Source organism: Rhodnius prolixus, unplaced genomic scaffold (assembly GCF_049639745.1).
Source record: "Rhodnius prolixus isolate KJV_2025 unplaced genomic scaffold, Rpr scaffold_2, whole genome shotgun sequence".
NCBI lineage: Eukaryota > Metazoa > Arthropoda > Insecta > Hemiptera > Reduviidae > Rhodnius > Rhodnius prolixus.
This window is the reverse complement of record NW_027411592.1, coordinates 17322144-17349965: the sequence shown is the minus strand read 5'-3', so window position 1 is coordinate 17349965 and position 27822 is coordinate 17322144. Positions and strand designations below refer to the sequence as shown.

General features: G+C 34.7%; 1 protein-coding gene across 1 annotated transcript; it reads left to right on the top strand.

Moving 5' to 3' along the window:
• The first annotated feature begins 1656 nt into the window (after positions 1-1656).
• LOC141449163 (uncharacterized) lies at positions 1657-25857 on the top strand. Its single transcript, XM_074118311.1, has 4 exons — positions 1657-1977; positions 8906-9033; positions 23040-23169; positions 25533-25857. The coding sequence occupies exons 1-4, from the start codon at positions 1821-1823 to the stop codon at positions 25748-25750; spliced, it is 633 nt and encodes a 210-aa protein (XP_073974412.1). The 5' UTR covers positions 1657-1820; the 3' UTR covers positions 25751-25857.
• The last annotated feature ends 1965 nt before the right edge of the window (positions 25858-27822 follow it).

Genomic DNA, 27822 nt, shown 5'->3' with positions numbered 1-27822 from the left:
TCTTCCACTTCCCAATTTACAACTACAGCTAAAAATAAATTTTGACCTGCTACGTTAAATTTAATAAAGTGTAAAATAATATAATGGTGGTTAGACTTTCAGTTTCAAGCAGTGCTTAGTTCTTAGTATGATCCTACCGTAAATATTTTTCAAGAAAGAAAAATTTGCTTTTATTAGTTCTTTTTAACTAACAACTGCAGCTTTGCTAGCTTTCAGACAACGTTGGGAGTGGTCGGAGACGAATTGCGTTTAAATTACACCCTCATTTTGAATCAAAAAACTGTATTTAAATATAAACACTCTGTTAATGTCCAAAGTTCAGACGGAAAATTTGTTTGTCAATTGCAGACAAGCATTTCACTTTCTTGTTGAATTTTTAGTTTTTATTACGTGTGAAATAGATTAGATTAGACTAGCGAGACGGGAGCTATGCCCCACCGCAGCCAAAAGAGGCTTATTGTGTCCTCTCCTTGATCTAGTAGGCGAAACCACCCCTACTAGTTCTTCTAGCGCTACTTTGTTCTCAAAGAGCCAAAGGTTTCATAGCGCAACCACTCGTTTGCAACACAATTGAACAACAAGTGAGACGCGTGTGAGATAAGTTCTGGTGGATATTGAAAATTATTATCTACTGAATACTAATTTGTATTGCTTGGATTACAGAGATTTCTGCTTAACTTGAAAACTTAAATTTTACGGATTAGAATCTATTCTTAATTATTAATTATAATCAGATATTCTAACCTAATTGTAAATTTCCATTGACAGTTACGTGTGTCGTAATTCTCCCCAGGGAATTGAAAATTACTTAGATTGCTATCTAAAAATAAAAATTAACAGGTAGTTCCTCTGTAATGAGGCATCTCTCAACATGTGCTTTCGACCTGCATTTTACGTCCATAAAACAGATAAGTCCTGTATTCTGAGGAGAAATTTTATACTTATGCTATTGAATAGTCACTCCGACTGCAGATATTACTTACAGTAACCACTTGCCAATTCAAACTTTCAGAAGGACTCTTCATCTCAAATTTCACAAAAAATCCAATTCAGAAAAATTTGATCTATCCAATAGTTAAACCTACCCGGTAAATCGTCCATTTAACGTCTAATCCAAAACATCTGTACACTGTGGAATAATCCATGACTGGAATGAAATTTTAATGTGTGTCTTATATTTAACTTTTGTCCAGTTAATTATGGTTTTTATTTGAATAGCGGTTCGTTAGCATATTCATTCAAGTATTATAGTTGCATAATCAGTATCATCAGTGCGCCTTTTGTGCATGAAACTGGTAATTCGCTTTTTATGAATTAGGCTTAATAATAATCACAGGGTAATTTCGTCCAACCGCACGTGTGCATCATTCATTATCTTTTATGTATTTAGGTCTCAATATAATTTATTTTATTATTTCTTATACAGTTTGTTGTTGAAAGTGGTTGTAAAGTAGTTGATAAACTATAATAATCCTGATAAGAAGAGCGTTGTGACCTCAGGTTTCTTCTACCTGGAAGTCTGTATTGCTTACTGAAGACATTGTTCGGGCAATGTTGACTGCGGCGAGAGAACCATGTCTACAGGTAGGAAAATACATATGGCCTTGTAATACAATAAATTTACAATAATAATTTGAAAAGAATCTTGGCTGCTTTAAAAAAAAAATTGATAATCAGCTGTTTCTATTGTTATTGTTTGTGGCGTTCTTGTTGAAAGTTATTATTGTTAATTTTTTCTTTTTTATTCGTTATTTTAAACAATCCTTGTTAACTTCTTCTTGTTCGTGCTCTTTCGTAAGCGACTTAATTAACAATTAAAGATGGTTCGAAGACATGTAGATCTTTCTCTGTTTGTGATGGTTGCACAAGAAGAGCGAGACACTATTTCGTCACTTTGTGCATTCTGGACTGATTGTGTGATGGTGCCGAAGAAACTGCCGGATAGAGCTACAATTTTGGAAGCAATAAGTTCTGTAGGTTAGCAAAATTACATTTTCCATTCAAAACCATTCAGAAGGGTGGATAAAAGAAATATTAGGTTTCAATATATGTATGTATACATATATAAACAAATTATTTTCTAATAGTTATATTACCATTTATTTAGCAAATAATATTCTTATAATAAATTAGTACATTCATAATATAGTGGGGATCAGAATAAAGTAACTTCTTCAAGTTATATATTAAATGTCCTTTGTAAGAGAAATCTATTACTACGGAAATAAATGTAAATAGATGTGCTCAGACGTATCTAGAGCAGAACATCCCTCATTCTTCTATGTCGGCAAAATAATCCAAGTTGTAGACCCCCTATACTCTAGAACCGCAACAACATATGGAACAATGATATGTGAATGCTTAGAATAACGATTTCTAATCTGAGGAAGTTATTCTGCATCTCCTGCAAAGAGGTAACGTTATATCAACAAGACAAGCTCCAGGTAGGACTGGCATACCTCCTACAGAAGAAGCTTATTCTCTTAGGCTTGGAACAGAACCACGGAGATCCACCCGAAAGGCCTGCCTCGTCTCTCTGTTATAAGGGCTGCCTTACCCGTTATTAACTCTTTTAAAGCCTCTGTTTGAGGACCAAGGATGACACACTATCTAAGTGCGAAAATGCTTTATTGTTTTCTTGAACCACATTTAGTTTGGTGTGCATTCAAGATAACAGCTGAACCATGGTCCTGTACGACAAATACCAAAATCTTGGGTGAAGACAAGGTTGAACTTCAACTTGGCTAGGACCAATCTCAGCCAAGAGCGCAAGGTGCTAGTAGTGCAGTTCTTCGATCTTCTTTCTCCCAATTTTGTAAAAATCGCACAGGGTTGCTCTTGGTCTGACGATGATGAAGCTTAGCTCATTCAGGACTACTCGAGGTGAGAGCATTGAAGACCTATTCAATTTTAATGCGTACTGGAGAGGGACGATGCTCTACGCTTATCCAATGTCCCAGTGGGCTCATAAGTGTTGCCCAGCAGTTTAGCTGTGGGTTTGTTGACGGGTGTGCAAGGGTGTGGGTTCACTAAACTGATGCAGTTGCTTTCCTAACCACCGCTGGGACATGTCCCAAGTGTCCTCAGTGAGTCTTAGGGTGTCAGTATTAAGGTGTTGCCACAGTGGTATACCAGTAGACAAGGCAAGATCTTCTTCGTATAGGACACTAAGCTTTCAACGAATCATTTAAAGGAATTGTTTAATAAAAGAAAATACTGACAAGAGTTGTTTCAAAAAATCGTTAGCCATTTTCGTCAGACTCTAGAACAATTGTTATTTCCATTGAAGCTTGATATTAAAAAATCTTTTGCGAACTAATTTACATTTCCATTTTGACTTTATGCATTTCTATTCTCACATAAGATGCAAGACTATAAATACAAATATTTTTAACTTCATATAATTCATTATAAACACATAAATTTCAATGATAAGTTTTAATGATTTTTTCACATAATGAATAAGCAAAATAAAATACAAAGTTTGCCATTTTTCCATTCACCTCTCTCTTTCTCTTTGTCAATAATTTTCAACACAAAGTGATAAATGGTCTGTTGAAGCCGTTCATAACGCACGCTGTTAAAGCCATTCACACCACAAATTGTGTTAGCAAAAACTCGTTGCTTTTTGTCCAATGGCGTGCAGGTGACATGATACTTACTATTGTTATACCTGAGAAATAATGAATTGTATAATTAATAGCAGCTAGGATTTATTAATGATATTTTTATAAAAAAAAAATGATGGAATTCATAATATTTAAATACTTTTTTGCTATAAAACTCCGATATGACATAGAATTGGGTATTTAATGAAGTGGATTTCTAACTAAAGTGTTTTAGGCTCTTTGTTTCCAGTATTTAGGTCTGACATATTCACAAATGCAGTATTATGTCAAAAATTTAGCCTACGTAAAGTGTTTCTGCACGTGCATATTTAGTTGTATATTGGTCGAGAAAAAAATACCTATGGTGGCTCTCTTAACATACATTTAGAACAGCTACACATCGAATGGCCCTATTAAATCGATTAATCGGCGGCAAGATCATTGTGTAGTTACTAGGCACCTAGGCTGTATTAGAGTACAATGAAATAGGATATAACGGTGGTAGCCTGTTTAATCATGGTGTTTACAGGTCCTTTTTTGTTATTTATTTGTGAAGTATGAGGTTGCTTTAAGTAGAAGGTGTAATTCTTAAATTTGTTTGTGAATTAGTGATTTTTTTTTTAGTAACCAGATATCTTTTATTGATGAAAATCTGAGACTACCTTGAAGAGGATTCATTTTGATTTTGGTTCCATACCCTTTCATTTTATTAATCTATCATTTTTAACTAGTTTTATTAATTAATAACTTACGCTACTATAAAAACAAACTTTTTTCTTATTTATACAAATATTGCATATTCTTAAAACAGTTTTGAAACACTTTTACTAAAATCACAATTGAATTTATATGTATTATAATGTTACTCAGCAGCGTTGAGGATATTGAGAGGACTCGAGCACTTTTGTGATATAGCGAAATGTCTCGTAACTTAAACGGATGTCCATAAATCATAGGTGAAGGAGTTGTTTGTTTTTAGCATCTCGCCTAATTTTACTGCAACATCACTCCAGCAAGGCATGCAACTGTTTTCAAGGGCTGTGCAAATATATATGTGCATCGTAAGGACCTGGCAGCGGAAGCCATACAGCTGAAGTTGATAATATTTTTGAAGCTGAGATATAACTGATTGTCAGGTAAAAGAGTAAACGGGACTGCGCTTGTGGTTAAAGGGGCTGGTTTTGACTTTAAAGTTCGGCAATTTAGAGATGTTCAACCCTTTATACATTGTCCAACAGCGTTCAGTACACACCTAAGTCTAAACCAAGGGTGTAAATTTTTGTTTCATTTTAACGGCCAGAATTTGTAGGCTAGTTATGTTGAGTAAGACGTACTGCTTAATAAAACTGTTTTTCAAACATTATTGTATAAATATCTGGTTGAAGAAGTGATTGGTAGTGCAATGCGGGAAAATATGCAATCTGAGGAGAAATGGACGATTCGGATTGTAACATTATAACTGAAACAGTTCTTCTCACGTCCCAAGAAGTCCAGGAATCATTGGAGCATAGCCAAATTCCTCCTTACAAACAAAAACGATTTGATATGATCCCCATTATGTAAAGCTGTGACTTGTGAAACCAACCAGGGATCTGAGAGAGAAGCCAGTAAAATACGCTGTACTTCTTATCTATGAAAACCGCTCTTTGCACTGTTCCAAAAACAGAGAAAATTTAAGCGTTTACTTGCGTTTTCCGGGGAAATCTTAATTTTTGATATTTGAAATTATAGCATTTTTTGCTGATATTAGGAAGAGGAATAAAGAAATTATATTTTTAAATATTATTGATTAAAGTGTGACTTTTATGTGACAATATCGGGTCTGATAATTGTAGCGACGGACCTCAGTTTGGTTCCCTGCTAGATTCAAGAAACAGATCGGTTTGGACGAGGTGGTGGGTGAAGTATTTGGCTTTTTGGCTGCAGAACAGGGGTGTGAGGTCTTCGTTAACTGCATCTCCAAAAAAACAGAAAGAGTGCGGAAGAGAGAGAAAAAAGAGGAAGTTAGGTCACGGCCGCATGTATCTACATGTGAATAATAGGTGAGGATAAAGAATAGTGAGATGAAACTGGATTTACTGGTTAAATTCGCATTGAGTTGGTCAAGGGATGATGAAACGAGATCAACCAGCAATTCTTTGGCTAAAGAACGAAAACGCCGTTGATAGAAACTTTTTGAAAGAATATTTCATTAAAAATAGGTTTGTGATGATATTTCTATGAATTTCAACCTTTATTGCCAACAAAACGTATCCCAAAACAGCCTGCGTTAGCTAACTTAATGTTTCCAGCGTTAAAGCTCTGCCTCTTAAAAGTTGAACAGTCCTCTTTTAACTTTTAATGTCTAGAGCTTCCGTCCGACCACATTTGTCTATGACGCCACTTCCTTTGCTAGAGAAAATTTAATAATTTGATCCATGTGAAATTGGAATAAAGCGATACCAAACCTGAAGAATGGTATCTCTGGATCTATTGAGTTCCCTAAAAATGGCTTACAACTGTCATTTTATAAAATGGGCCAAATATAAATTATTGCCAAGTTCGTTATCTATAGTTAAATTTTTTTTTTTAATTGACAGACTACTATGTTTTTTGTGTGCCTCCATTATTAAAAATAATTTCCCAAACATTTAAATGAAATTGTCTTATTTTATTTGCACATTTGCCGTAAAGCGAAAATGAAAACATGGGATTTATAAAAAGTTCGAAATATTTAAAACAAAGCAGAAAGTAAATTAATAACAAAATGGAAATGAATGGATCAGCTGTGTACAACCGGATTAGTTGGGAGTTTTATTTTGCTTTATCACATGTGACCGAGCTAGTTTATTATTTTGCTATAAACAGATTACATAATATAAGCAAACAGCTTTATTATGAAGAACTCGCATTCTTACTTATTATTTAATGACTAAGCTTGAAATATTAGCAAATTACTTAACCAAAACTTTTTTCCTCTTTGTGGTCACTCACTTGACTTTTCTCTTTCTTGAGTTTTGACAGAATTCGCGTTTTTTGGTGAACATTAATGGCTTCCTTTACTAAATAGTTTTACTATCTTTATTGCAGGTTGCTACTAAAGGTTGTAGGTTTCCTCTTTTATTTCCAAAATGGTTATGATATTCCCAGGAAATATAGCCCTTATAGGTTGATCTGTGCTCACCCTTACAGTGTACGCAGACGGGCATCATCGCTTCTGTTTCTGTGCATTCATGAATACTCGTAATGTGAGATTCAGAACAATGGTCACATCTAGCCTTAATACGGCATTGGTCTTCAGCATGTCTGAAACGCAGGCAATTTCTTTTGCATTGTCGTATTGAAGGTACATAAGGCTCGACCAGGCATCTTGCTCCATATAATGTTACATATTCGGCCGTCAAATGTTACAAAGCAGACCGTGATTTTTTTTCCTGAACTGTGTTATTTTGGTTGTAAGTTTTCTTTGTCACCCTTCGAATATTTATAGGTGTATCAGCGGAGATCAATTCCGTTATTATTTCTTGTTCATCCAATTCGATATCCACATCTCTGATGACTCGTGTCCTTTGAACCCTGAAGTTGAGGATATATGCTGTTATTTCCCTCTCTTTAAGGGTTTCCAGTGTTATTAGTAGATTATTATTATATTATTTCCAATGTAGATTATTAGCTGCTTGTGGAGTTTTTGTTGTTATTTTTATACTGTTTTTACCGCTCATAGCGATGGTAATAATATTGCCTCTAAGCGAGGAAGTCGAATTCAATAGCCACTTTCCCACTGCCATTCTATGCACTTTCCCCAGATTTTCGCGGTTACCTTCTAGGTTCACTACATAGGGCCCCTTATCGTTCATTTTGTATCTATTATTTAAGGCTCTATTCATATAATCGTACTTTATTGTTGTATTACTTTGGTTTACCGAAAGTTTATTTCCATAAATATGCACTTTCCTTGAACCTATTATTATTAGAGTCAGCTGGACGTTTATTTGGATTAATTTGTGTTTGAGAATCCATTTCCATGTCAATGTGTTGTTTAGTGTTTTTAACATTAGTTTGGGTATTGTTAGTTGTTAGTTGGGTGTTAGAATTTTCTATTGCTTTGTTATCCATTATTCCTGATTTATCTGTACATATCTTCTGTTTTACCGGAGGCCCTTGGCCCCCACTATCCGCAGACATACTCACTCACCGTTAAAAATAATTAAGAGAGAAAGAATTTACGATAATGAAAAAAAAACACAAACACTTTTTTCCAATATTTACAATTTTGTTACGAACACTTTTCTAATATTTACTGTTTTTGCTTTAAATAGTTATTAAATAAGTAACTATCTCCGTTTCACTGCTTTCATTTCAGGCTATCATTTTCTACTACTTGAACCACACATGGGCTAAAAATATGATATGTTCTGAGAGGGCTTGTTGATAGAATTTTGTTGAAATTCGAACTCTAAAGCAGTAAAGGTGTCATCTCGGCTGCAAGCTGGTTGATAGGAACGTTCAAAATACTAATCTTCAACTCTTCTGATAACTTTGACGTATACAAACAGTTTTGCTGTAATCGTTGAAGGATTATTCTTGATTTCTTCAGTCTGATTTCCAAAGTTCGATAATGAAAGTCCAATAGGTTCACCCCATAAATAGTATCTATTTTTTCTTTACACTTGCTCTAATACTATTGTTTTTTGATTGTTCAGTTTGTCGAAATAATTTTACTTTTTCATCGCAGATAATTTTAGCATTTGTAAACGAAAACTAATTGCTTTTGAAGTTCAGTTCTGCGTGCAAAAGTGGACGTGTCGCTTGATAAACATTCAAGGCTTCCTACAAATGCGAACGAAATATTCGGCAAACATAAATGATAAATTATACAATAGAAATATCAGATTAACAAAGAAGTTATAAAATAGCAAAATCCGCTCCAGAACATCGAGAAATCTTTAAAAGAAAAGAAAAAATCTAATCGATAATCAATTTAAATACTTGAAAGCGTATCTTTAGTGAGATTCATTGTTCGCTGGTGTCTGACTTAAAAATCTTTGGGTAAAAAATTAATTAAAATCTCTTTATTTCTTAAATAGTGAAAAAATTTAATTAAAAATTTATGTCCAATAATGGTGATAATTTCTTTTACCATAGTCACTGTCTAACAGATGTGAATATAGAATTTTACGCCGTCACTGACGTGTAACGAAGTGTTTGATATTTCACTCCGATTGGTGGAATTGAAAGAGATTGGATGGAGTATTCTACTCCAACTTGTCAAAGACTTTTTTTAATAAACATTTTTAATCTTTTTTTTTTTTTTGCAGGAATGGGCCAGCATTTATTGAATAATGAAATACCGAAATTCCTTCGTCTTGCAAGATTTTATGAGGAGAGAAAAGCTGGCGTCAATTTAGACGACGTCAGATATGCCTGGAACAGGTTCATAAAATCGGTGAGTAAAATACATCTTGAAAGTAAAATGTATTAGAATTCTTACCTTAATCTTGGTGTAGTAGTGTGATGCCAATCGTCACATTTTCGATTTTTCGGATTACATCCAAGCGAGAACAGTTTATTCACAACTAATTCTATTGTAGTCAAGTGACCCCGTAAGGGGAAGTGGATTAGCCACTTCTTCAGGGTACTTGGTATCCCTGCGGGTATCCCAGCCTAAGTACGTGAGCAACATATACTGTTACACCCCACATACATTTACACAGTACACATAGAGATAGTCATTTGTACAAGGAGGGGCTTATTAGCTCGGAACCGTTGTGCAGATTGTGTCAGGATGAGGAGGAAACGGCTTCTCACTGGCTGTTCGATTACGCTATGAAACCTTTGGAACTTTGAGACCAAAGGAGATAATATAGCAAAAAGAACTAGTAGGGAAAGTCCTCAACCTCTTTAGTAGGGTAGGTTTCATCTACTAGATCCAAAGGGGATGGCACAATATGCCTCGTGTGACTGCGGTGCCTTGGGGCACAGGTCCCGCCCCGATAATCTAATCTAAGTATTTAGTCAAGAGAGGATGTTTATTTTAAAATGCTTATCAGTTCAAAGGTATTTAAATATTTTGTTCACATAAATATAAAGTAAAATGAATATCCATCATTAAAAAAATATACGAGGTGTGTTCAAAAAGTAACGGGAATTTTCGTTTTTTGAAAAAAATATTTATTTATTCATCTACATTAATATTGTCGCCTTCAAAGTAGTCCCCTTCGCATACAATACACTTGTGCCAGCGCTTTTTCCAATCCTCGAAACACTTCTGAAACTCGATCTTTGTGATAGCTTTCAGCTCTTTCAGCGATTCGCTTTTAATGTCATCTATGCTTGTAAAACGACGGCCTTTTAATGTTCTCTTTATGTTTGGAAATAGAAAAAAGTCACGTGGAGCCATGTCTGGCGAATATGGAGGCTGGGGCATCGTTAAAGTTTTGTTTTTGGCCAAAAATTCACGAACAAGCAATGAAGTGTGAGCAGGTGCATTATCGTGGTGCAAAATCCGTGAATTGTTTTGCCACAAATCCGGGCGTTTTTTTCGGATTGCTTCACGCAAACGGCGTTGAACTTGTAGGTAGTACTCCTTATTGATTGTTTGACCTTGTGGCAAGAATTCATGATGCACTATGCCATTAAAATCGAAGAACACAGTGAGCATAACCTTCTTGGCGATCCAGAATGCCTCCATCATATCCGTAAACCCATGTTTCGTCACCTGTCATAACACGTTTCAGTAGATCCGCATCGTTGTCGACTTCATTGAGTGACTCTTGAGCAACTTCCATTCTCCGCTGTTTTTGTTCGAAATTCAACAATTTTGGAACGAATTTTGCTGCCACACGTTTCATACCCAAAACATTCGAAAAAATTTCATGGCATGAGCCAATTGATATGGCAACATCATCAGCGACTTCTCTGATTGTGATTCGGCGATCGTTCATAACCATTTCTTTCACTTTTTTCACGTTTTCATCGGTTGTTGATGTGCTTGGACGTCCAGGTCGTTCGTCATCTTCAACGTTTTCGCGGCCATCTTGGAAATGCTTATACCACTCGTAAATCCTTGTTTTACTCATAGCAGACTCACCATATGCCTTTATTAACATTTCACACACTTTATTTCATTTTTTACGCAAAATTTAATACAAATTCTTTGATCCATTTTTTTTAACAAACAAAAATCGCCAAGCTCGAAAAACACGTCTAACCTTAACGGCTGCCACTTAAGAAGTAAACAATGAATATTACTGAAAATTTTATCGTACTTCAGGGGCATGTGTACCAACATAATAAAAAAAAAAATTTTACAATCAGACTCTCCAAACCCGCGAAATTTAAAAATTCCCGTTACTTTTTGAACACACCTCGTATATAGGATATGGTTAACTGGAGCTTTACAACCTCATTCCTTATTTCTGTGCGCCATACACATGGTGAGATTGTAAAATCCAATGAGTCTACTGTAATATTCTCAACTAGGGGAGCCACATTGTCCAGGGTGATATCCAACGTTAAGCAAAAATCTGATGAATTCCACTTGGGAATAAATCCTTTGATACCAAACTACAGATCTTGTACTCCCAACATCCTGTCGCCCAATTGCCTCTTTATAAGAGGAGATACACTTAAATGGATATGATTTTTCCTCCGAGTTTTGTCCGCTTGGTTCAGGTCGTTAGTTTCAAAGCGGACTCTTGGATTCAAAATGTTCATCGTTTTTGCTATCTTGTAAACAGTGCATTTTTATAGGTCCATGAAGTGAATTTCACAGAGAGAAAGAAATTCAAGTTAAATGTTTTGCTGGAGCAAATAATTACTAATATATTGTTATAAATGTATTACAATATATTTTAATAATAACTTAATATTATTTTTGTGTTTTTCCAACGTAGTTGCGAAAACATTTTTATGAAATTATGGTGTATTTATTTAAATTCAAGGTATCGAAAATCCTATCGAATAATTGTGAATACCATTTTTATGTGGGCTAATAACAAATACTCGTATTTTTGTATACACAGACTCTGTAGCAAATCTATACAGCATGAGAAAAAAAAAGAATTAATAAATATGAAAGGGATAGTATTAGGTGACGAGGATACCCTGCAGTATTGAAAGGAGGTGCTAAATAACCTGCTGGTCAAAGAGTCGTTGTGAATCGGAATTATTTCTTTTAACTAGGACGCTTTATACTGAAAAGACGCTCTAAATTGTCTCTATCAAACAAACGCTAAAGCACACTCGCTCCCTATATGGACATATGGACTCGAATTATACCGGGCATTCAAACGTTCTAACCTCAACCGGATTCTAATCCACCAATCCCGAATCTTAAGAACCATAATAAACGCTCCATTTTATGCCTCCAACCTCACCTTCCACACAGACCTAAATATCCCCTCTGTCACAGACTTAGCCCAGTCCTGATACTTAAAACTCCTCACCGAATTAGCTTCCCAGTACAGTCCTTTCCCTACTAACCCTCTTTATATTGTCACTTATTTAGCATTTTTGCTTGTTGCACCAATGTTTGCAGTTGTGAAATTCGTAACTAAAATTAGGACGCAACCGACTTTTATTAAGTATTTGAGGTTTTAGGAAAATGTGAAGTTAAACCATTCAATAGAGAAATAAGAGAAAGACAAGCGAGTATTTCTTGTAAAACATTCCCAGGCACGTCATATTATGTGATAACATTTTTTAATCTTTTTAATTGTTAAAATTAGAAATATTTTAATGAATGGATCTAGCTGGGTGCAATAATAATTGGGTACAATTCATACGATGTAGTGGTTTAGGGAACAATTGTGGAATTATTGCCACAATGATATCAGTGTGCAGATACATAATGCAGTTTGTCAGATCATGAATAGATCGACAATTGCATAGGATGGGAAGATGGAGCTATGTAATAGGATACTCCCTCTAGTAGAACGCACCCGTGAATAATATACCTGTGCATTTATCGCGCACTCAAAAGGGGCTCAGAATCATGTTCCTATATATATATACGTATATATATAGATGAACAAACTAGGAACATTCATTACACGGTTTGATTCTATTATCAAACGATCAAGCGTCATTGCAGCTTGTTAACTAACTGCTCATTGCAAACACACACCTTCCCCGCAATCATACTAACTGCAATAAAGGCTGGCAGGCGTTCCATGGGAGTGTTGTTTTGGCGCCAACATGATATGGCAAGCGTTCTGGCGGAAAATGCCTATTTGATTTTCACCTTTTCATTTCAATCGTATTAATAACTTTATGAAATGATGTGCACTTACAATAAAATGTTCGAAATAATGAATTGCAACATTCGGGTTGTATAATACGATTTATACTGAGAACAATAGCGACTTAAACAAGTGGATAACATTTTATTGTAGTCTGAAACTGGCAGGGGATTAGTTCTAGCGTTCTATGCAAACTTTGTTCGCTAATAATTACTTTTGTATTATTTAGCGATATTTAGTTTTAGCAATGTGGAAGATTAAAAGGGATCAACACCATTAAAATATATGGTTTGTGCAAATTTAGTCTGACACAAAAAACACTTTTTGTAATTTTAATTACTGATAAATGTACAATTTACTTCTCCTTTCTTACCTTCTTTTGCTTAGAGTTTGTTTCTTACCCTCAAAGAAAAAAAATAATTGAAGTATATAAATATAAATATTTTTTTGAACTTACAAAGTGTTTATTCCTGCAATATCCTTCGCAGTAAATTCAGCTGTTTCTATAGACAGAATTGGATATTTCCTTTCAGCCAATAATCTCGACCCTGCCACTCTTGTCGTAATTTTCACATTGAACTCATCTAAAACCTTTTTTTTTCATCTCCTAGTTCTCTTTGGTCCTACAAGATCTCGGCTTTTAACGAAAAGATTTCCAGCCTTCTCTCTCCTTCAATGCTTGATTGATGCCCCAGCCATTAGCTTAGCGTTTACACTCTTTAACCAACTTACCGCCCTAAAACCCTGTGTTGGCCAGTGGAAGAAAACACTGAGATAAAAACCTAGAACATTTAGGTAAATGTAAAAAAAATAAAGTCTAATTTTCAAAATAAAAAAAAATTATGACTTAAAAGTTTAAAAGCTTCCAACGTGAATACAAAATAATTTTGTTTTAATTCAACAGTAAAAGTACAGAAAAATTAATCCAATATTTACTACATTATAAATACTATTTTTTCTGTAAAACGCACAGTATTATTCCTAGCGTTCTCGTCTAACCTCCTAAAATTCGCAGTTCCTTCTGCAATCGATCTTGCAAACCTCGCTTTTCTACACGCTGGAGCAGTCCCAACATTAGCTCGCTCATTCGCCTATTCTCGCTAGGTTATGCTCGTACTGGCAACCTGAGCCTTTTTAAATTACTGTCCCTCAATAAGTCTTACGTTAAATAAAAATTCCAGCAGGACTTTAATAGCAGGGCGTCTGCCATCTCTTGGTAACTTTTTTTTTTAACTGCATTTTGTTCTTCTCAAAGTTATTTAACGTTTAAACACTAACTGATCATCCTAATTGATCAAAGCGTTTTCATCAATAAAATATCTAGGGAATTCTGCTAGAATTTCATGTTCGTAGAAAATGGTGTTTTAATTTTTCTGTATTTTTTGGATAATGCCATGAAAAAAATTATATTTTTTCTACATTTACGAACTATCCTGAGCTTAACTTATTTTTATTTCTAACATTTTTCTGAAAAAATATTTTTTGAGAGTTCTGGGATGGTAATAAACCTCGTTAGTTAGAATTTTTGTAAGAATTACTGTAAGAGGTTGTGTGGAGTCCAAACATTGTGTGATTCTCGCCAGTTTCTCAACTTGGAAGTTTTTATACCGGCGTTTTACCTGCATTATTTATAGCGCTATTTTCTTATTATTATGGAAAAAACCGATTTCAGTCATAAATATTAGATACTCCTTAACAAAAACTTACAGTTTAAAAAGTTAAGTATAAGGGTTGATTAAACGCCAAAAGGTACACAAATCAGCAAGTACCCAACATTTCATTCAAGCTTAGTTGATATAATTTAAGTAATTTTGCTGCATTAACTTTTCCTTCACATTTTTTAGAATTTATTAGATGTCACAGACCCTTATGCTGGCCAGTTCGTTCATAATATTATTTGGTTATAATTATGATAAAATGTATATTATATCTTCGTTATTAAATAGGTACTTTATTTTAATTCTATTCCAAATTATTCTTCTGATTTATCTTTAATATGCCCTTTATTCTGAAGTTGTCACATCTTATACATGCATGTTAAAGTAGAAAAAGACAAAGTTAGAGTCGGCTACTGTTTAAATTTGAATCACGGAGGATTTAAAACAATATTTCAGACTTGAATTCGTCTTACCGAAATATTCGTGAGCACAAATAACACACAGTTAATAACAAGTAGATTATTCAACAACAATTATTCATTTCTCAATTGTAATTTAATTTTACTTACAGTAAAATACTGGAATAATTAGCTGTCCTAAAAGTATGCAATACTTATTTATTTTATATTACATAACATATATATACCATTGTGAGAAGAACAGCTACATTGAGAGTGTGATTGAAGAAAACTATATTATTTGCGATAAAGCCAGATAATTATTACCTATTATTATAAACGTTTGACTACTTCATAAAGTAACAATTACTTTATGCATTACACTTATGGCCAGCATAAGGGTCTGTGACATCTAATAAATTCTAAAAAATGTGAAGGAAAAGTTAATGCAGCAAAATTACTTAAATTATATCAACTAAGCTTGAATGAAATGTTGGGTACTTGCTGATTTGTGTACCTTTTGGCGTTTAATCAACCCTTATACTTAACTTTTTAAACTGTAAGTTTTTGTTAAGGAGATTTTTGTACCTTTTGGATAGATTTTCATTTTTGTCTATTTTGCTAAGTTACATATCTGCTTTACTGTTTTTTTTAAATTGGGAATAAGCAATTCTATCATTATAACCTGATAAGGTGTTAAGTAGTAACCGTAACTACCACTGGAGAGATCTTTTTAAAGAATGATTATAGTTGCGGTCCCCAAACCATCCTCAATAACAATTTTTTTGAGAAAGCCTTTTTATATAAAATAGGAAGGTATTTGTACGTAAAAAGCAAATTTAAACTGCGATTTCAGACCTTCCTTTTAAGAGGAGTAAGAAAAATAAACGGGCGATTACAGTACTTCTCCCTAAAAGGCAAAGAGGCAAAGATTTTGAATCGAACGACAATTCATTAATGTAAATAGTTTCACCCATTGATAATTTTAACGATTTCAGTACTTCCTCTTAGTAGGTGTAAGAGCATGATGGCACTTCACAGCCATGTAGAGGAGCTTTAATCACTTCTTCGTGCTAAATTTTATCAAAATCGGACAAAGCGTTATAGAAATATTGGTAATAATAGTTTTAGAAACGGCCTTACTTGGGTGGGGCAAACTCCCCTCCATATAAGGCGTAGCGACGAGACTTTTAAAGTGCAAATCTGTACAAAATTTCGATTCGAATGACACTTCATTCATGAAAATCAGTTCACTTGTCGATAATTTGAAACGATTGCTATACTTCCCCTTAACTAGTGTAAGAGCAGATCGCCGCTTTAATGTTACGTAGGGGAGCCCTAACTCTATCATCCTACCAAATTTTATCAAAATCGGGCTAAGATTTACAGAGTAATTAGTAATAATAATTTTGAAGGGGGCCTTACATAAAGGGGGCTAACTCCTCTCTAATTCGGTGTACAGCGTCGAGACCCCCAAAAGGCACATCTACATAAAATTCCGAATCGAATGTCACCTCATTCATGAAAATCGGTTCACGCGTTTAGGCGCTACGTAGTTTACAAAAAAGGTAACAACAACAACAACAACAACAACAACAACAACAACAAGAAGAAGAAGAAGAAGAAGAACAACAACAATTTCTGAAAATGCCGTTTTTGCTCATTTTCGGCAACTTTTTTCTCGAAATCTATTAGGTCTGGGGGGTTGCAAAAAAATTACAGTTATAAAGGAGGGTTTGCCCTACATTTTAAAGAAAATTTGGGAATTTTATCTTTTATAGAAAAAGAGAAAAAAATTGTCAAAGTTGGGTGTGTTTTAACTTTACGCTTTTTCGTGCACTTTTTGACGATCAATCCTTATACAACTGTCCTACCGGACAGTTTTAATTAGGAACTTATTTTTCATTAACTAGTTTATTAGAGTAATAGGCTATCCCTCGGGAAATAGGCTTGTTATGGGACTATGATGGAAGGGATAGTGCAAATCTGTACAAATTCTAGACCTTAGCTTCTAGGCTTTAAAAGGTTGCACACCCTTGGTTTAAACCAAAGAGAAAGACTTTATTTACTATCGTTACAATAGCACATCACTATATTGATGTTCCATTCAACTCAGCGTATCCAGGAATGATAATTACCCACCAAAATCAAGTTATATTGGTTCCATAAATGGCAGAACATTCAGAGAAATAAACATTTTGAGTATTAGATAGCGTAAGAATGAAATACAAGTACGTTAGTAGGAAATATATCAAAAACAATTTCAAAGAAGAAAAATGAATCGTCATCAAAGGATTAAATTAAAGATAATAAATCAATAAAATAAATATGATGGGCTTAACTACCCAAAGAATGTGTTCTACCAACGGAGTTTGGTTTTCGATGTTAATACCAATGTATAGCAAAGAGAAAAATGTTGTGGCTTTTGGGATGACACCTTTCGATTCGAACCACAGACCTTGGTCCCTTATAAATTCCTCATTACCGCTCTTCCCAATCTTTTTTTTTTTTTTTTTTTTTTTTTTTTTTTTTTTTTTTTATGATTTAAGGCGCGTCAACATCTAAGGTTATTGGCGCCCGGAGCTTTTTTCAGTGCACTGCCGGCCTCCGGACAGTGTTCTCTCGTTACAGACAACACTGTCCATCATCGGACAGTGAGCTGTAAGAAGCTCCTAGGAAGAGAAAATCTAAGGGTCAGCTGCTGGATTCGAACCCGGGACCTCCGCGTGGGAGTCCAGTATGCTAACCTCATAGCTAATCCCTTCCCTCTTCCCAATCTTTCTAGTTTTCTAAGTCAGGGTCACCAAACTATGGATCTGGATCCGGCCCGCGACACCAGTTTATCTACTGATCCGACTGTACTTGAATTTGCATTTTTTTAAGTAAATATGTATGTTGTTGTCCTTGTCTTTTTTTCTCAGAGCTTTCATTCTAGCTTGCAAGTATTGTACATAATTATTATGCGACCTGCGCTCGTCATTTTGTTAGTTATCCAGCCCACCGTGCAAAAAATGTTAGGTAACCTCTGGCCTAAGTCATGACGTTCTCTTTTCGAAGCGGATAGTGAAATTCAGAATGAACGCTGTGGGTTACCGTAGGCCAACGTTAACAATATCGAGCGTACCTTGATGTCCGTCCAGGTCGCTAATAATTACTGCATATACATCTTCAAAATTGAAAAAAAAAGTTTTAAGCATCTCCATTATTTCGTGCTTTATTCTGTGATGGTGACGGGTTATGAGAGGTGCATGTTCTCTGGTCAATGACTAAGCACTGAGTTAGTGTTACCTGTTGCATTTACGATAGAGGGAATTCTATTAGATCTAGATAACTGTCAAGATGAGCACTGAATACGGTCTGCCCAGCCCTGACTGGCACAAAATACTGATGTAATTAGAGACTCACTCATGTTGGCCTGTCAGTAATCTCATGTTTACTATAAATTCTCAAACTTGTCTTACTATGCTTACTTCAGGTTTCATTTCCCACTGCAATATTAGTTTTATTTTTGTCCTATGAATGGGGCATATAGTGGTTTTCTTGCTTCATCATCGCGCCATCCTTGACCAAGCAATTACGACTATATGCCATCTTACCTTCAACTTTAACCATGACGCATTATCTTTAAGGACATCTACATACCTAGAATCACTCGGAAGATGTCCTTCAACAAAAATTGTGGAGTTTGACAAGAATAAATATGGCATTCTTCTTGCAGAACTTTTCTAATGTAATCTGGACGGTCTTTTAATTAAAGACATAGTTTTCTCTTAAGCATGTTTTCCAAAAGAAGCACCCAATTAGGTGCCTAAGTCACCCTGCACTTTATTGTCTAAATAAACGAATGCGGAGCTCCCCTAAAAATACAGGGTGCGACAGCATAACTTCCTTTTATCAAAACTTAATAAAAGCCATTGTATGAATCAGAACATTTTTATTTGTTTTTTTTATAATGTAGGTGCATGCCTAAAGTTTTGTTTTACATAGATTTGAAGATAAAATCAGATAGGTGACGTCCCCCATTCTCCATAGACTGAGTAAACCGATTTCTGGCGTTTGTCATGACTCTTGCCAGCATAGCAGGCGTTATGTTGGCAATTTCTTCCTGGATGTTGAATTGCATCAAAGGCCTTTGCATTCACATAAAGTCACAGTGTGGTATACAATTTCCTCAGCTGGAATTATTGGTTCTTGGTTCTTTGAGGAAAATGAAGTCGCAGTGACAGTGAATTCGGACCGGTATGTAAACATGTTACAGGAATTTTTTTCCCCCACGGCTAGATGAGGTGGACTTAGAGAGGCGGTTTTGAGGGAACACTTCCCAGAGCGCCTCATCTCAATTAGGGGCGATTTGGAGTGGCCGGCCCGCTCTCCCGATTTGGCCTCTTGTGATTTTTTTTTTTTTCTGTGGGGTTTTTTGAAATCCCGTGTTTATGTGAATCCGTCCAAGAACCTTAAAAGATTTAAAGACCAACATCCAGGAAGAAATTGCCAACATAACGCCTGCTATGCTGGCCAGAGACATGACAAACGCCAGAAATCGGTTTACTCAGTCTATGGAGAATGGGGGACGTCACCTATCTGATTTTATCTTCAAAACTATGTAAAACTAAACTTTAGGCATGCGCCTACATGATAAAAAAACAAAAATGTTCTGATTCATACAATAGCTTTTATTAAGTTTTGAAAAAAGGAAGTTATGCTGCCGCACCCTGTACTTGTACACTTTTCCAACCTCTAATGCTTTGTTTTCCAAGCTAATTATCGTTAATATAGAGATAGTGTTTCCATAGACTTTTCAGTTTTGATAAGCAGGCAATACTTAATAAAGTAGAATTTCCTTCATTACAGTGGGCTTTTTAGGTAAATTTGTTCGTTAAAGAAATTTTAAAAAAACCAAAAAACAAATAGAGAGCAAACAGGTTTTAAACATTTGTGTACTGTGTCACTCATATTGAATGGCCGTACTCCATGATGTTCTGGTGAGGTGTGTTTGTGTGACGACGGTCTGGCTGCCTGGAAATGAGAATGAACCAAGGTGAGGGAAACATGTTGTTGTTATTGGCAAGGTGTTTGGAATACTTGTGTACATGATGTGTTCACATGACAGTATACGGTGACGTGTGTCACACTATATATAAATACATTGTCGTCAGGTGCTGGGGTGTTAGATTAGGTGGGTGCTGTCAGCGCTTGTTATCCACACTGGCGGCGGTGGTGCGAATCGTAACAATCTCCAGTTGGAACCTGAATACCTCCTACCCACCCATGTACACACTTTATAAGTGGCTATCCATCTCCCTTACTGCCATCTTTATTGCTCTTTTTACCATTATCAACCATTCTTATCATTGGTTCGTTAAATTTACATGATAATGATAAGTAACTATACATAATAGTCATTTAAAACAAAATGTATTTGATAAAAGGTAAAATAATTTACACAACTTACAACTTCAAACATCTAGGCCTGGAATATCTTTCGCCTTCAAGCAGAAGAAAACAGAAAAAAGTGAGGAAAATGATTAACCATTTTTCATTCTCTCAATCTACAAAGAGAAAGTATTGTAATCGTGAAGTTTTCCTACTTTGAGTTTGCTCTGAAAATTTCCATTTTGAGACTCTCCGAAAAAGTTGGTTTTTAATAATATTTATAAGAATAACTTGTTAAATGGAAGAGAGGTATTCCATCGCAGAGATGGAATCCAGCTGCTAGCCCCTTAGATTTTCTCTTGCCAGGAGGTTCTAAATTTCCAAATTTGAAGAAAAACTCAACTGACCGGATCTACCACTTAATAAGTTAATTTTCCAAAATATTGGCCTCTTTAAATTTCTTGAACCTGTTTAAATTTCTCGATCTATAACAATCTTTGAAACATTTTCACTGGAAAGTGTTCCTTTGGAGAGGGCGTGGATAGAGTATCTCTAACGTACCATCTTTTCGGTCTTATCTCTTGTTCACAATAAAAAACTGATACATGTATCCAATGTATCCAGGATGTGGCTAATCTTATATAAAAATGAAATTGGGAAATACTCTTCCTAAGTAGGGTGCAATCAAGAGTTTCGATAAAGGTTTGGGTAAAAGATAAGGTACTTTTTGGTATCCTTTCATTTGCATACCACAGGAAAGAAGTCTGAAAAAATTAAAAGCTAAAAAATACGTATCTTAGGAAGAAGTTGCGGGTAAATGGGTAGGCTGCCTATGAAAGTAGATGTCCAAAATTCTCTAAAATATTGCAATTGTTCTCAAATTTAAAATTGTATTTTAATTAGTAAAAGTAAAGTAATGCTTTAAAATTTTCCTTGTTACTATATTTAGAATAATAAATAGCCAATTATTTTGTAGACAAATAACATTTTTTTACATTTTCTATAAATCAATAATTAAAAAAGCGAGCTAAATTATACACCCTATTAAATAAGTATGAACTAGTTGTAAGGAAGCACCTGAAATTAAGGAATCAAAGAAATTCTTAATAACGTTATGAAGGATATAAATGTCTTGCTTTAACTAATGAGTTCAGAAACAATTTTAAAATAAAAACAATAGAATATATTTGAGTTGTTCTGCAGCACCACACACATTTCGCGAGACAGGAATGTGTCTATATGGAAAATCGAGGTAGGCACTTTTCTTGAAGTAAATAATAGAATGATGAATGATTTAAACTAATAGGGCAAATGGAGGGTCGCGATTAAGTTTTAGAAACAACAAAGACTTTGAAACCGAGAGGCTATTCGTCTTTTGTGGGCGGGGGAATAATGGTTCAGAGAAGTTTGGGAGGATTTGGAATGTAGAAATAGAAACGAAATTTATTATTCTGGGACAATTGTCCCCTAAGAATAAATACAGGAACAAATAGAGGCCTTAACAGTTTGGCCTGTGATTATGCAGAAATTAAATAAATAAATAAGTATTTACAAAAGTGAAAATATAATAAGTGAAAATGAAAGTAAAAATAAAATAATAAAACAGCAGAAATCAAGGAAATAAATTAAAACAATTAGAATTTCGGAGGAAGCTGAATAGAAAGTAGATAACTGAATAGACGGGATTTAAAGACGGATAGGGTAGGAGCATGGCGGACAGATGAAGGCAAGGAGTTCCAGAGAGAGGTAGCACGTATTAGGAAGGATTTGTCAAAGGATGAGGTACGGTGAGAGGGAATATAGAGATCAGATGAGCGAGATCTAAGTGTTACGGGAATGGATGGAGGATTTAAACTTAAGGAGTTGAAAAATATGAATGTAGCGCTAACCTTGCACAGCAACCTGTGAAGGAGTTCGTGTTCCAACCTGAGATGCCCCTGGAAATGTTCCTTGTTCCTATCAGACTCGAGCTTAAAAGAGGAACGTAGTCCTCGCCAGCAATCGGAAAACATTGTTCTGACTCAAAAGAAAACACATATTTTGTGTCCCTTTAGAAAATCTATTGACCTCAAATCTACCGGCTTTTGTTAAACTTAATGCTTTACGTATTTCTTCTTGGATTTCTTGCGTTGCCCCTAACCATTACGGTTCGGATATGCAGAAGTTACTCCAATTATTATAATTATAAGGCGTGATATCTGAAGATCACCTTGAAGGTTTCCATTGCCAGGGTGAGTCCACAAGCAGTGAACACTACTTGTATATTTGGATTTTCTAAAGAAAAAAAAAATTTTCCTAAGAGTAACAATAGTTTTTGAGAAATTAGAGCCTTCTTTTTGAGAAATGAAAAACTATAAACTAAGTTTACGAAGAAATAACCTGAGAAAGGAAAGATAGTTTAATAAAAAAGACAATAAGGAAGGTAATAAAATGCAGTAAAAGAAGAAATAAAAATTGGCCACTGCCAAACAGATGATCATTGTCTTAATGTACTGAATTGCACCTTAAAACGGAAGGTGTTGGACGTTGCATTCTGGCTGTACCACAATAATCGATTTTTCCTATACATATTATATTTTACTTAAATATGATTCGATTTTATGTGGGTAGTTTACTTTAATTAGGGCCATTAGAGCCATATGGATTGGTTCCGAGAGATCTATATGGCTGAACTTTAATCTGCTATCTGCAAATCCTTTGTCCTCATTCCCGGATCTCAATTTTTATCACTTTGCGGAAACATTTGTTTAATCTAATTTTTTTTTGTTTTTGTTTCACTAGTTAGATGTTGTGAACTTCAAATTTAATTCACTTTATGACAAGATGAAACTACAAGTTTCGAGAGAACATTATGGAGTTATCAATAATTCGGCTCAATTACCATCTATGACTTCTCCAGTCAGCCTGGCAGGTGCGCATTTTATTTTTTTCAGTTATTTGTAATCAAGGTGTACAGGGATGTAACTTTAAACTGTTTTTTCATTCATAATACAATCCAAGGCTTTATTTTAATTTTAATTGTGATCTACATATCGAGAAATACATATCACCACTTCAGTGTAGAAAGTCTAAATTTTTTCAAAAAATGTAACGAAATTGACTTATAATTGAAGTAATTCATATAAAATCTAAAGATGCATAATTGAGTTGCGCTTTAACATTATATATATTTATATATAAATTATATTATATATTATTTATTAAATCATATTTGTGTAAATTAGCCCTAACAATTAGATGACAGAATCTTCAATGTACAGAATTGCTCATTAAACACAATATGTTTGATGTGCATTATGACAGCATTACAACAATCAGTTTCCTACTGATTTCAAGTCCATGCTGAACATATTCATAACGTTGAAAATTAAAACATTAGATCGTTGCAAGAAATTTATAACTTTATACTTACGTACAACATACTGTTTTTAACTATTATTCTGAATTACAGACATTTTTAAAAAATTTCTGTGTGAGTAACTTTAGGTATATGTAAAAATTATTAATTGTTAAGCCAATTAAATTCTTAAAATAATTATTACATGAAATAAAAGTGATTAGTTAAGATGGCAAGGTGGTGATCAATATCAAAAGATGATGAATGAGATTTTTTCTTAATATTATAATAATACAACTCAGAAATTGCAAAGAGTCAGGCATATTCCTAAGATTGGCAATAGGTTATTTTAAAACGCTCTGAAACGAAATAAAGAACTTCATTGCATTGCTTGTTTGTAAAGTAATGCCTATTTTTTTTAGCCGAGCTATACGTCTAACTACCAAATTAGGTATCGTGGACGGAGGCGACTAGCTAACGTACTTTACTATGAAGTTTAAATATTAAACATTAAATAAATCCAAGGCCTAAGACCGGGAATCGAACCCAGTACCGCAATAAATAATAGCTTTGCAGGCGTACCGCTCGGCTACCGTGGCGCCTCATTGCTGATTTGTATAATGGTGCTTATTTCACAGCCATGCCTCATTAATATCCTTTAGTTTCGAACTTTAATTCATCTAACTTCAGTGACACGTTTATCAGTTACACAGAATTCGACTTCTACTTAAAATATGTCTAGCATAACCTAGCTTATTGAAAGAAGGTCAATAATTAGTAATCATAATACCGCAACAGTATTTATTATGTTTCAATTAAGACGCAGTATCCGTTATTATTGTAGGTAAAATTTTTGGGTGTACTGGTGGCCACATTTCTTTTTCTTTACAGACAATACTGACCATCATTGGGACAGTGATGCTAGACTAGAGAAAATCTAGTCTGACCGACTGCTGAACGTGGATTACCCAGGATCTCTTCGAGGGAATCACACTGAGCTAGCCTCTTAAATTTAGAAATAAATAAAAACATTTAGGGAAAGGACCGTACGATTACTGACATACTTTCCAAATTTTTTGTAATTCGCTCCTGAGTAACAGATTTTCAGAGGGTGTGGCTTTAAAATCAAATCTATTGCGACCTAACTGATGTTGTTCCATCAGAGTTTGTTCATGAATCGTAGGCGTTAGTATGTACAATGTGCGCATGTCTACATTGTGAACTACAGTTTGCTGGTGGGTTTGTTAAACTAAAGTACCGTTTACAAAATCGGCTCTTATATTACATATTCTTTAGTTATGTGTGAGTTTAAGTAAGTGTACTTGTGGCTTGAATAAACACAAGGAAACTAAGATTCCTAAGTCCACTTCCACCAATGGGGGTTTACTTTAAGGAAGTACTTGTAGTTAGGCTTGAATATACACAAGGAAACTAAGATTCCTAAGTCCACTTCCACCAATGGGGGTTTACTTTAAGGAAGTACTTGTAGTTAGGCTTGAATAAACACAAGGAAACTAAGATTCCTAAGTCCACTTCCACCAATGGGGGTTTACTTTAAGGAAGTACTTGTAGTTAGGCTTGAATATACACAAGGAAACCAAGTTTCCTAAAGTCCACTTCCACCAATAGGGGTCTACTTTAAGGAAGTACTTGTAGTTAGGCATGAATATACACAAGGAAACCAAGATTCCTAAAGTCCACTTCCACCAATAGGGGTTTACTTTAAGGAAGTACTTGTAGTTAGGCTTGAATATACACAAGGAAACCAAGATTCCTAAAGTCCACTTCCACAATAGGGTTTTCTTCTTAAATTTAATTAAACCTTATTTTTTATTAGTAATTCTAATGGTTTAGTGATTTTAATTATTTACCTCCAATAATATTAATCTCTAAATGAAAGGTAATAAATAATATGTGATGGACTTTTGTCATTGCAGATAGTGAAAATGAAGGTATTGGGACAAGTGTTATAACCATATCTAGCGAATCCGATGAATCAGGGAATGAAAATATTTATGAAGATATAGATATTGATTTGAATGTAGCTGGACAAGAAGTATTAGAAGAAGCACGAAGTAGAGATGATTGCGAAGATAATGCTAGTGATAGTGGTAGCGATAGTTCTAGTAAAAGCAGTTCAAGTAGGCATAGTTAACACCAGAATACTGTCAGCTTAGTTCTTTGAAGTGAGGGACTGTTCGCAATGTAGAGTTCACTTTAACCACAATTCTACCACTAATAAAACTGCATATGTACAAGTAACTTTCTCATTATTATTTATTTGTTCTGATATCACGAGAGGTTATTTTATTTTTTACGCCACTAGGTATTAAGTAGATTTGACGGTGAATGTGCTACACCCAAATAGCTGTCCACACTTATTAACCTGTGTAGGCCTGTGTCGGATGAGTCATACTCAAGTGTTGTATTGTTGGGTACCCTTAGGGATGCTTAGGTCCCTGAAGAAGTGGCTACTCCACTACCACAGGGCATACTTTACCTTGTACCTAACTGTACCTTGGAGAACTTAACGTAACATCAAAACTTCACTTTCTCTATCGTTAACGAAGGCCTTTAGTGGCCTACAAGTCTAATATCTTTACATTTGGGATCTTATTATAATATATTTTATATATACAGGGTGAACCAGTAACTAATGCCCTGTACGCCTACTGTGTGAAGTACATCTGAAGTGGACTTCAAAGACGTAGTGGCCAACTTCATATTTTCCTCTGTTCTTGAGTGACATCACTTTGAATTTTTTTTTTCTAAAATCATTACTTTTTTGCAATAAAAATGTTATTACTCAGAAAGTTTTAGTCCGAATTCGATTCTGATGACACGGTTAGAAAGACAGATAAATTTTCTAAAAATTGACACCATTTTGAAGCATAAGTTACACCACAAATAGCCTCAATCTTCCTCCGAATGCTGGAAAAATAATAGTAAACGAAATTTTTAAGAAAACTTATTAGGCCCTTATGTGATCATTATCAGACCTAAGTGCTGGCACTTTTTATAAAAGTTTCCTTGCCTAATGGGCTTTCAAACGGTATATCATTTTCCAGGATTCCTTTTATCTTCGTATGAGAAATTACGTTTGTTTTGCAAGAAAACGTGTTCACGAGCACACAACAGTGTTAGTTTATCAAGTTGTTTAATTCATTGAAAACTCTGTTAGATGGACCAGTAGTCAATTTTTAAAGTAGTCAAAGTTTACAAGTTGTACTTTAAAAGATTACTTCTGATCTCTCTGAAATATTTGAGAAAATGTTAGGAAATATTTTGAAGTTGACCAATACGTCTTTGAAGCCCATTTCAGATGTACTATGCCTATGGACATTACTTACTGGTTCACCCTGTATATATAACATTAAAACTAGATTTCTCGCCTTCGGAAGGTTAAATGTTTCCCTATCGGAGATTGTGGCATCTGGTAATCTTAACGATCTTTCTAGGTTTATTCAGTACACTGGGCGATTGAGTCGCCATACTCTCTAGTGACCTGTAGCTACTTTATTAGTTTATTATATTAGCATCTGGCAACCTTTAGCCGGATTTGTTTTAAAGCCCCGGTATCTCTCATGAGATGAGGGGTGGACGGGGAACAATGGGCATTTTGGATTGTCTGCGTCCCTTCCCCTTTTTGGTGGAACTGCCCTTTTAATACAATCTCCAATATATATAACAGTGCTAGAAAGATCCTTGACAGTATTTGGTCCGCAAGTATTGAGTAGATGGTTTGTTATATTGCTACTAAAATCAACTTCTTATCCATATATTTCTTATGTAAATATAAGGAGGAGGCAATATTGAAAAACTTTTATCTCGGACTGGAAAAGTAGAGAATGGCGATTAGATCGGCCGATGTGAGGGCTTACTTGAGAAACAAAGAAATATAAATGTTTTCCGTTTATTTATTCAGTTTACATTTCTTACTTAATAACAGTAGGAAATTCGAATCAAATAAGTCTTTAAAGTAAACTTGATAAGTCAAATACACATATTCGATTAACAATTGCACTTTTTCTCTTACTGCGATCAGAGTCTTGATGCCAAAATGTTTTTTTTTACGCATACAAGTCTGTTTCTCTTGGCTGTTATACACTTCTATCGTTTTATCCAAGATAATTTTTAACTTTTTGTTAAGTTTTTATTTTTTTTCTTTCAATTAGTGGCAAGAATTCAAAAATAAGTTAAACTAATCAAATTGTAGAAAAAAGATGA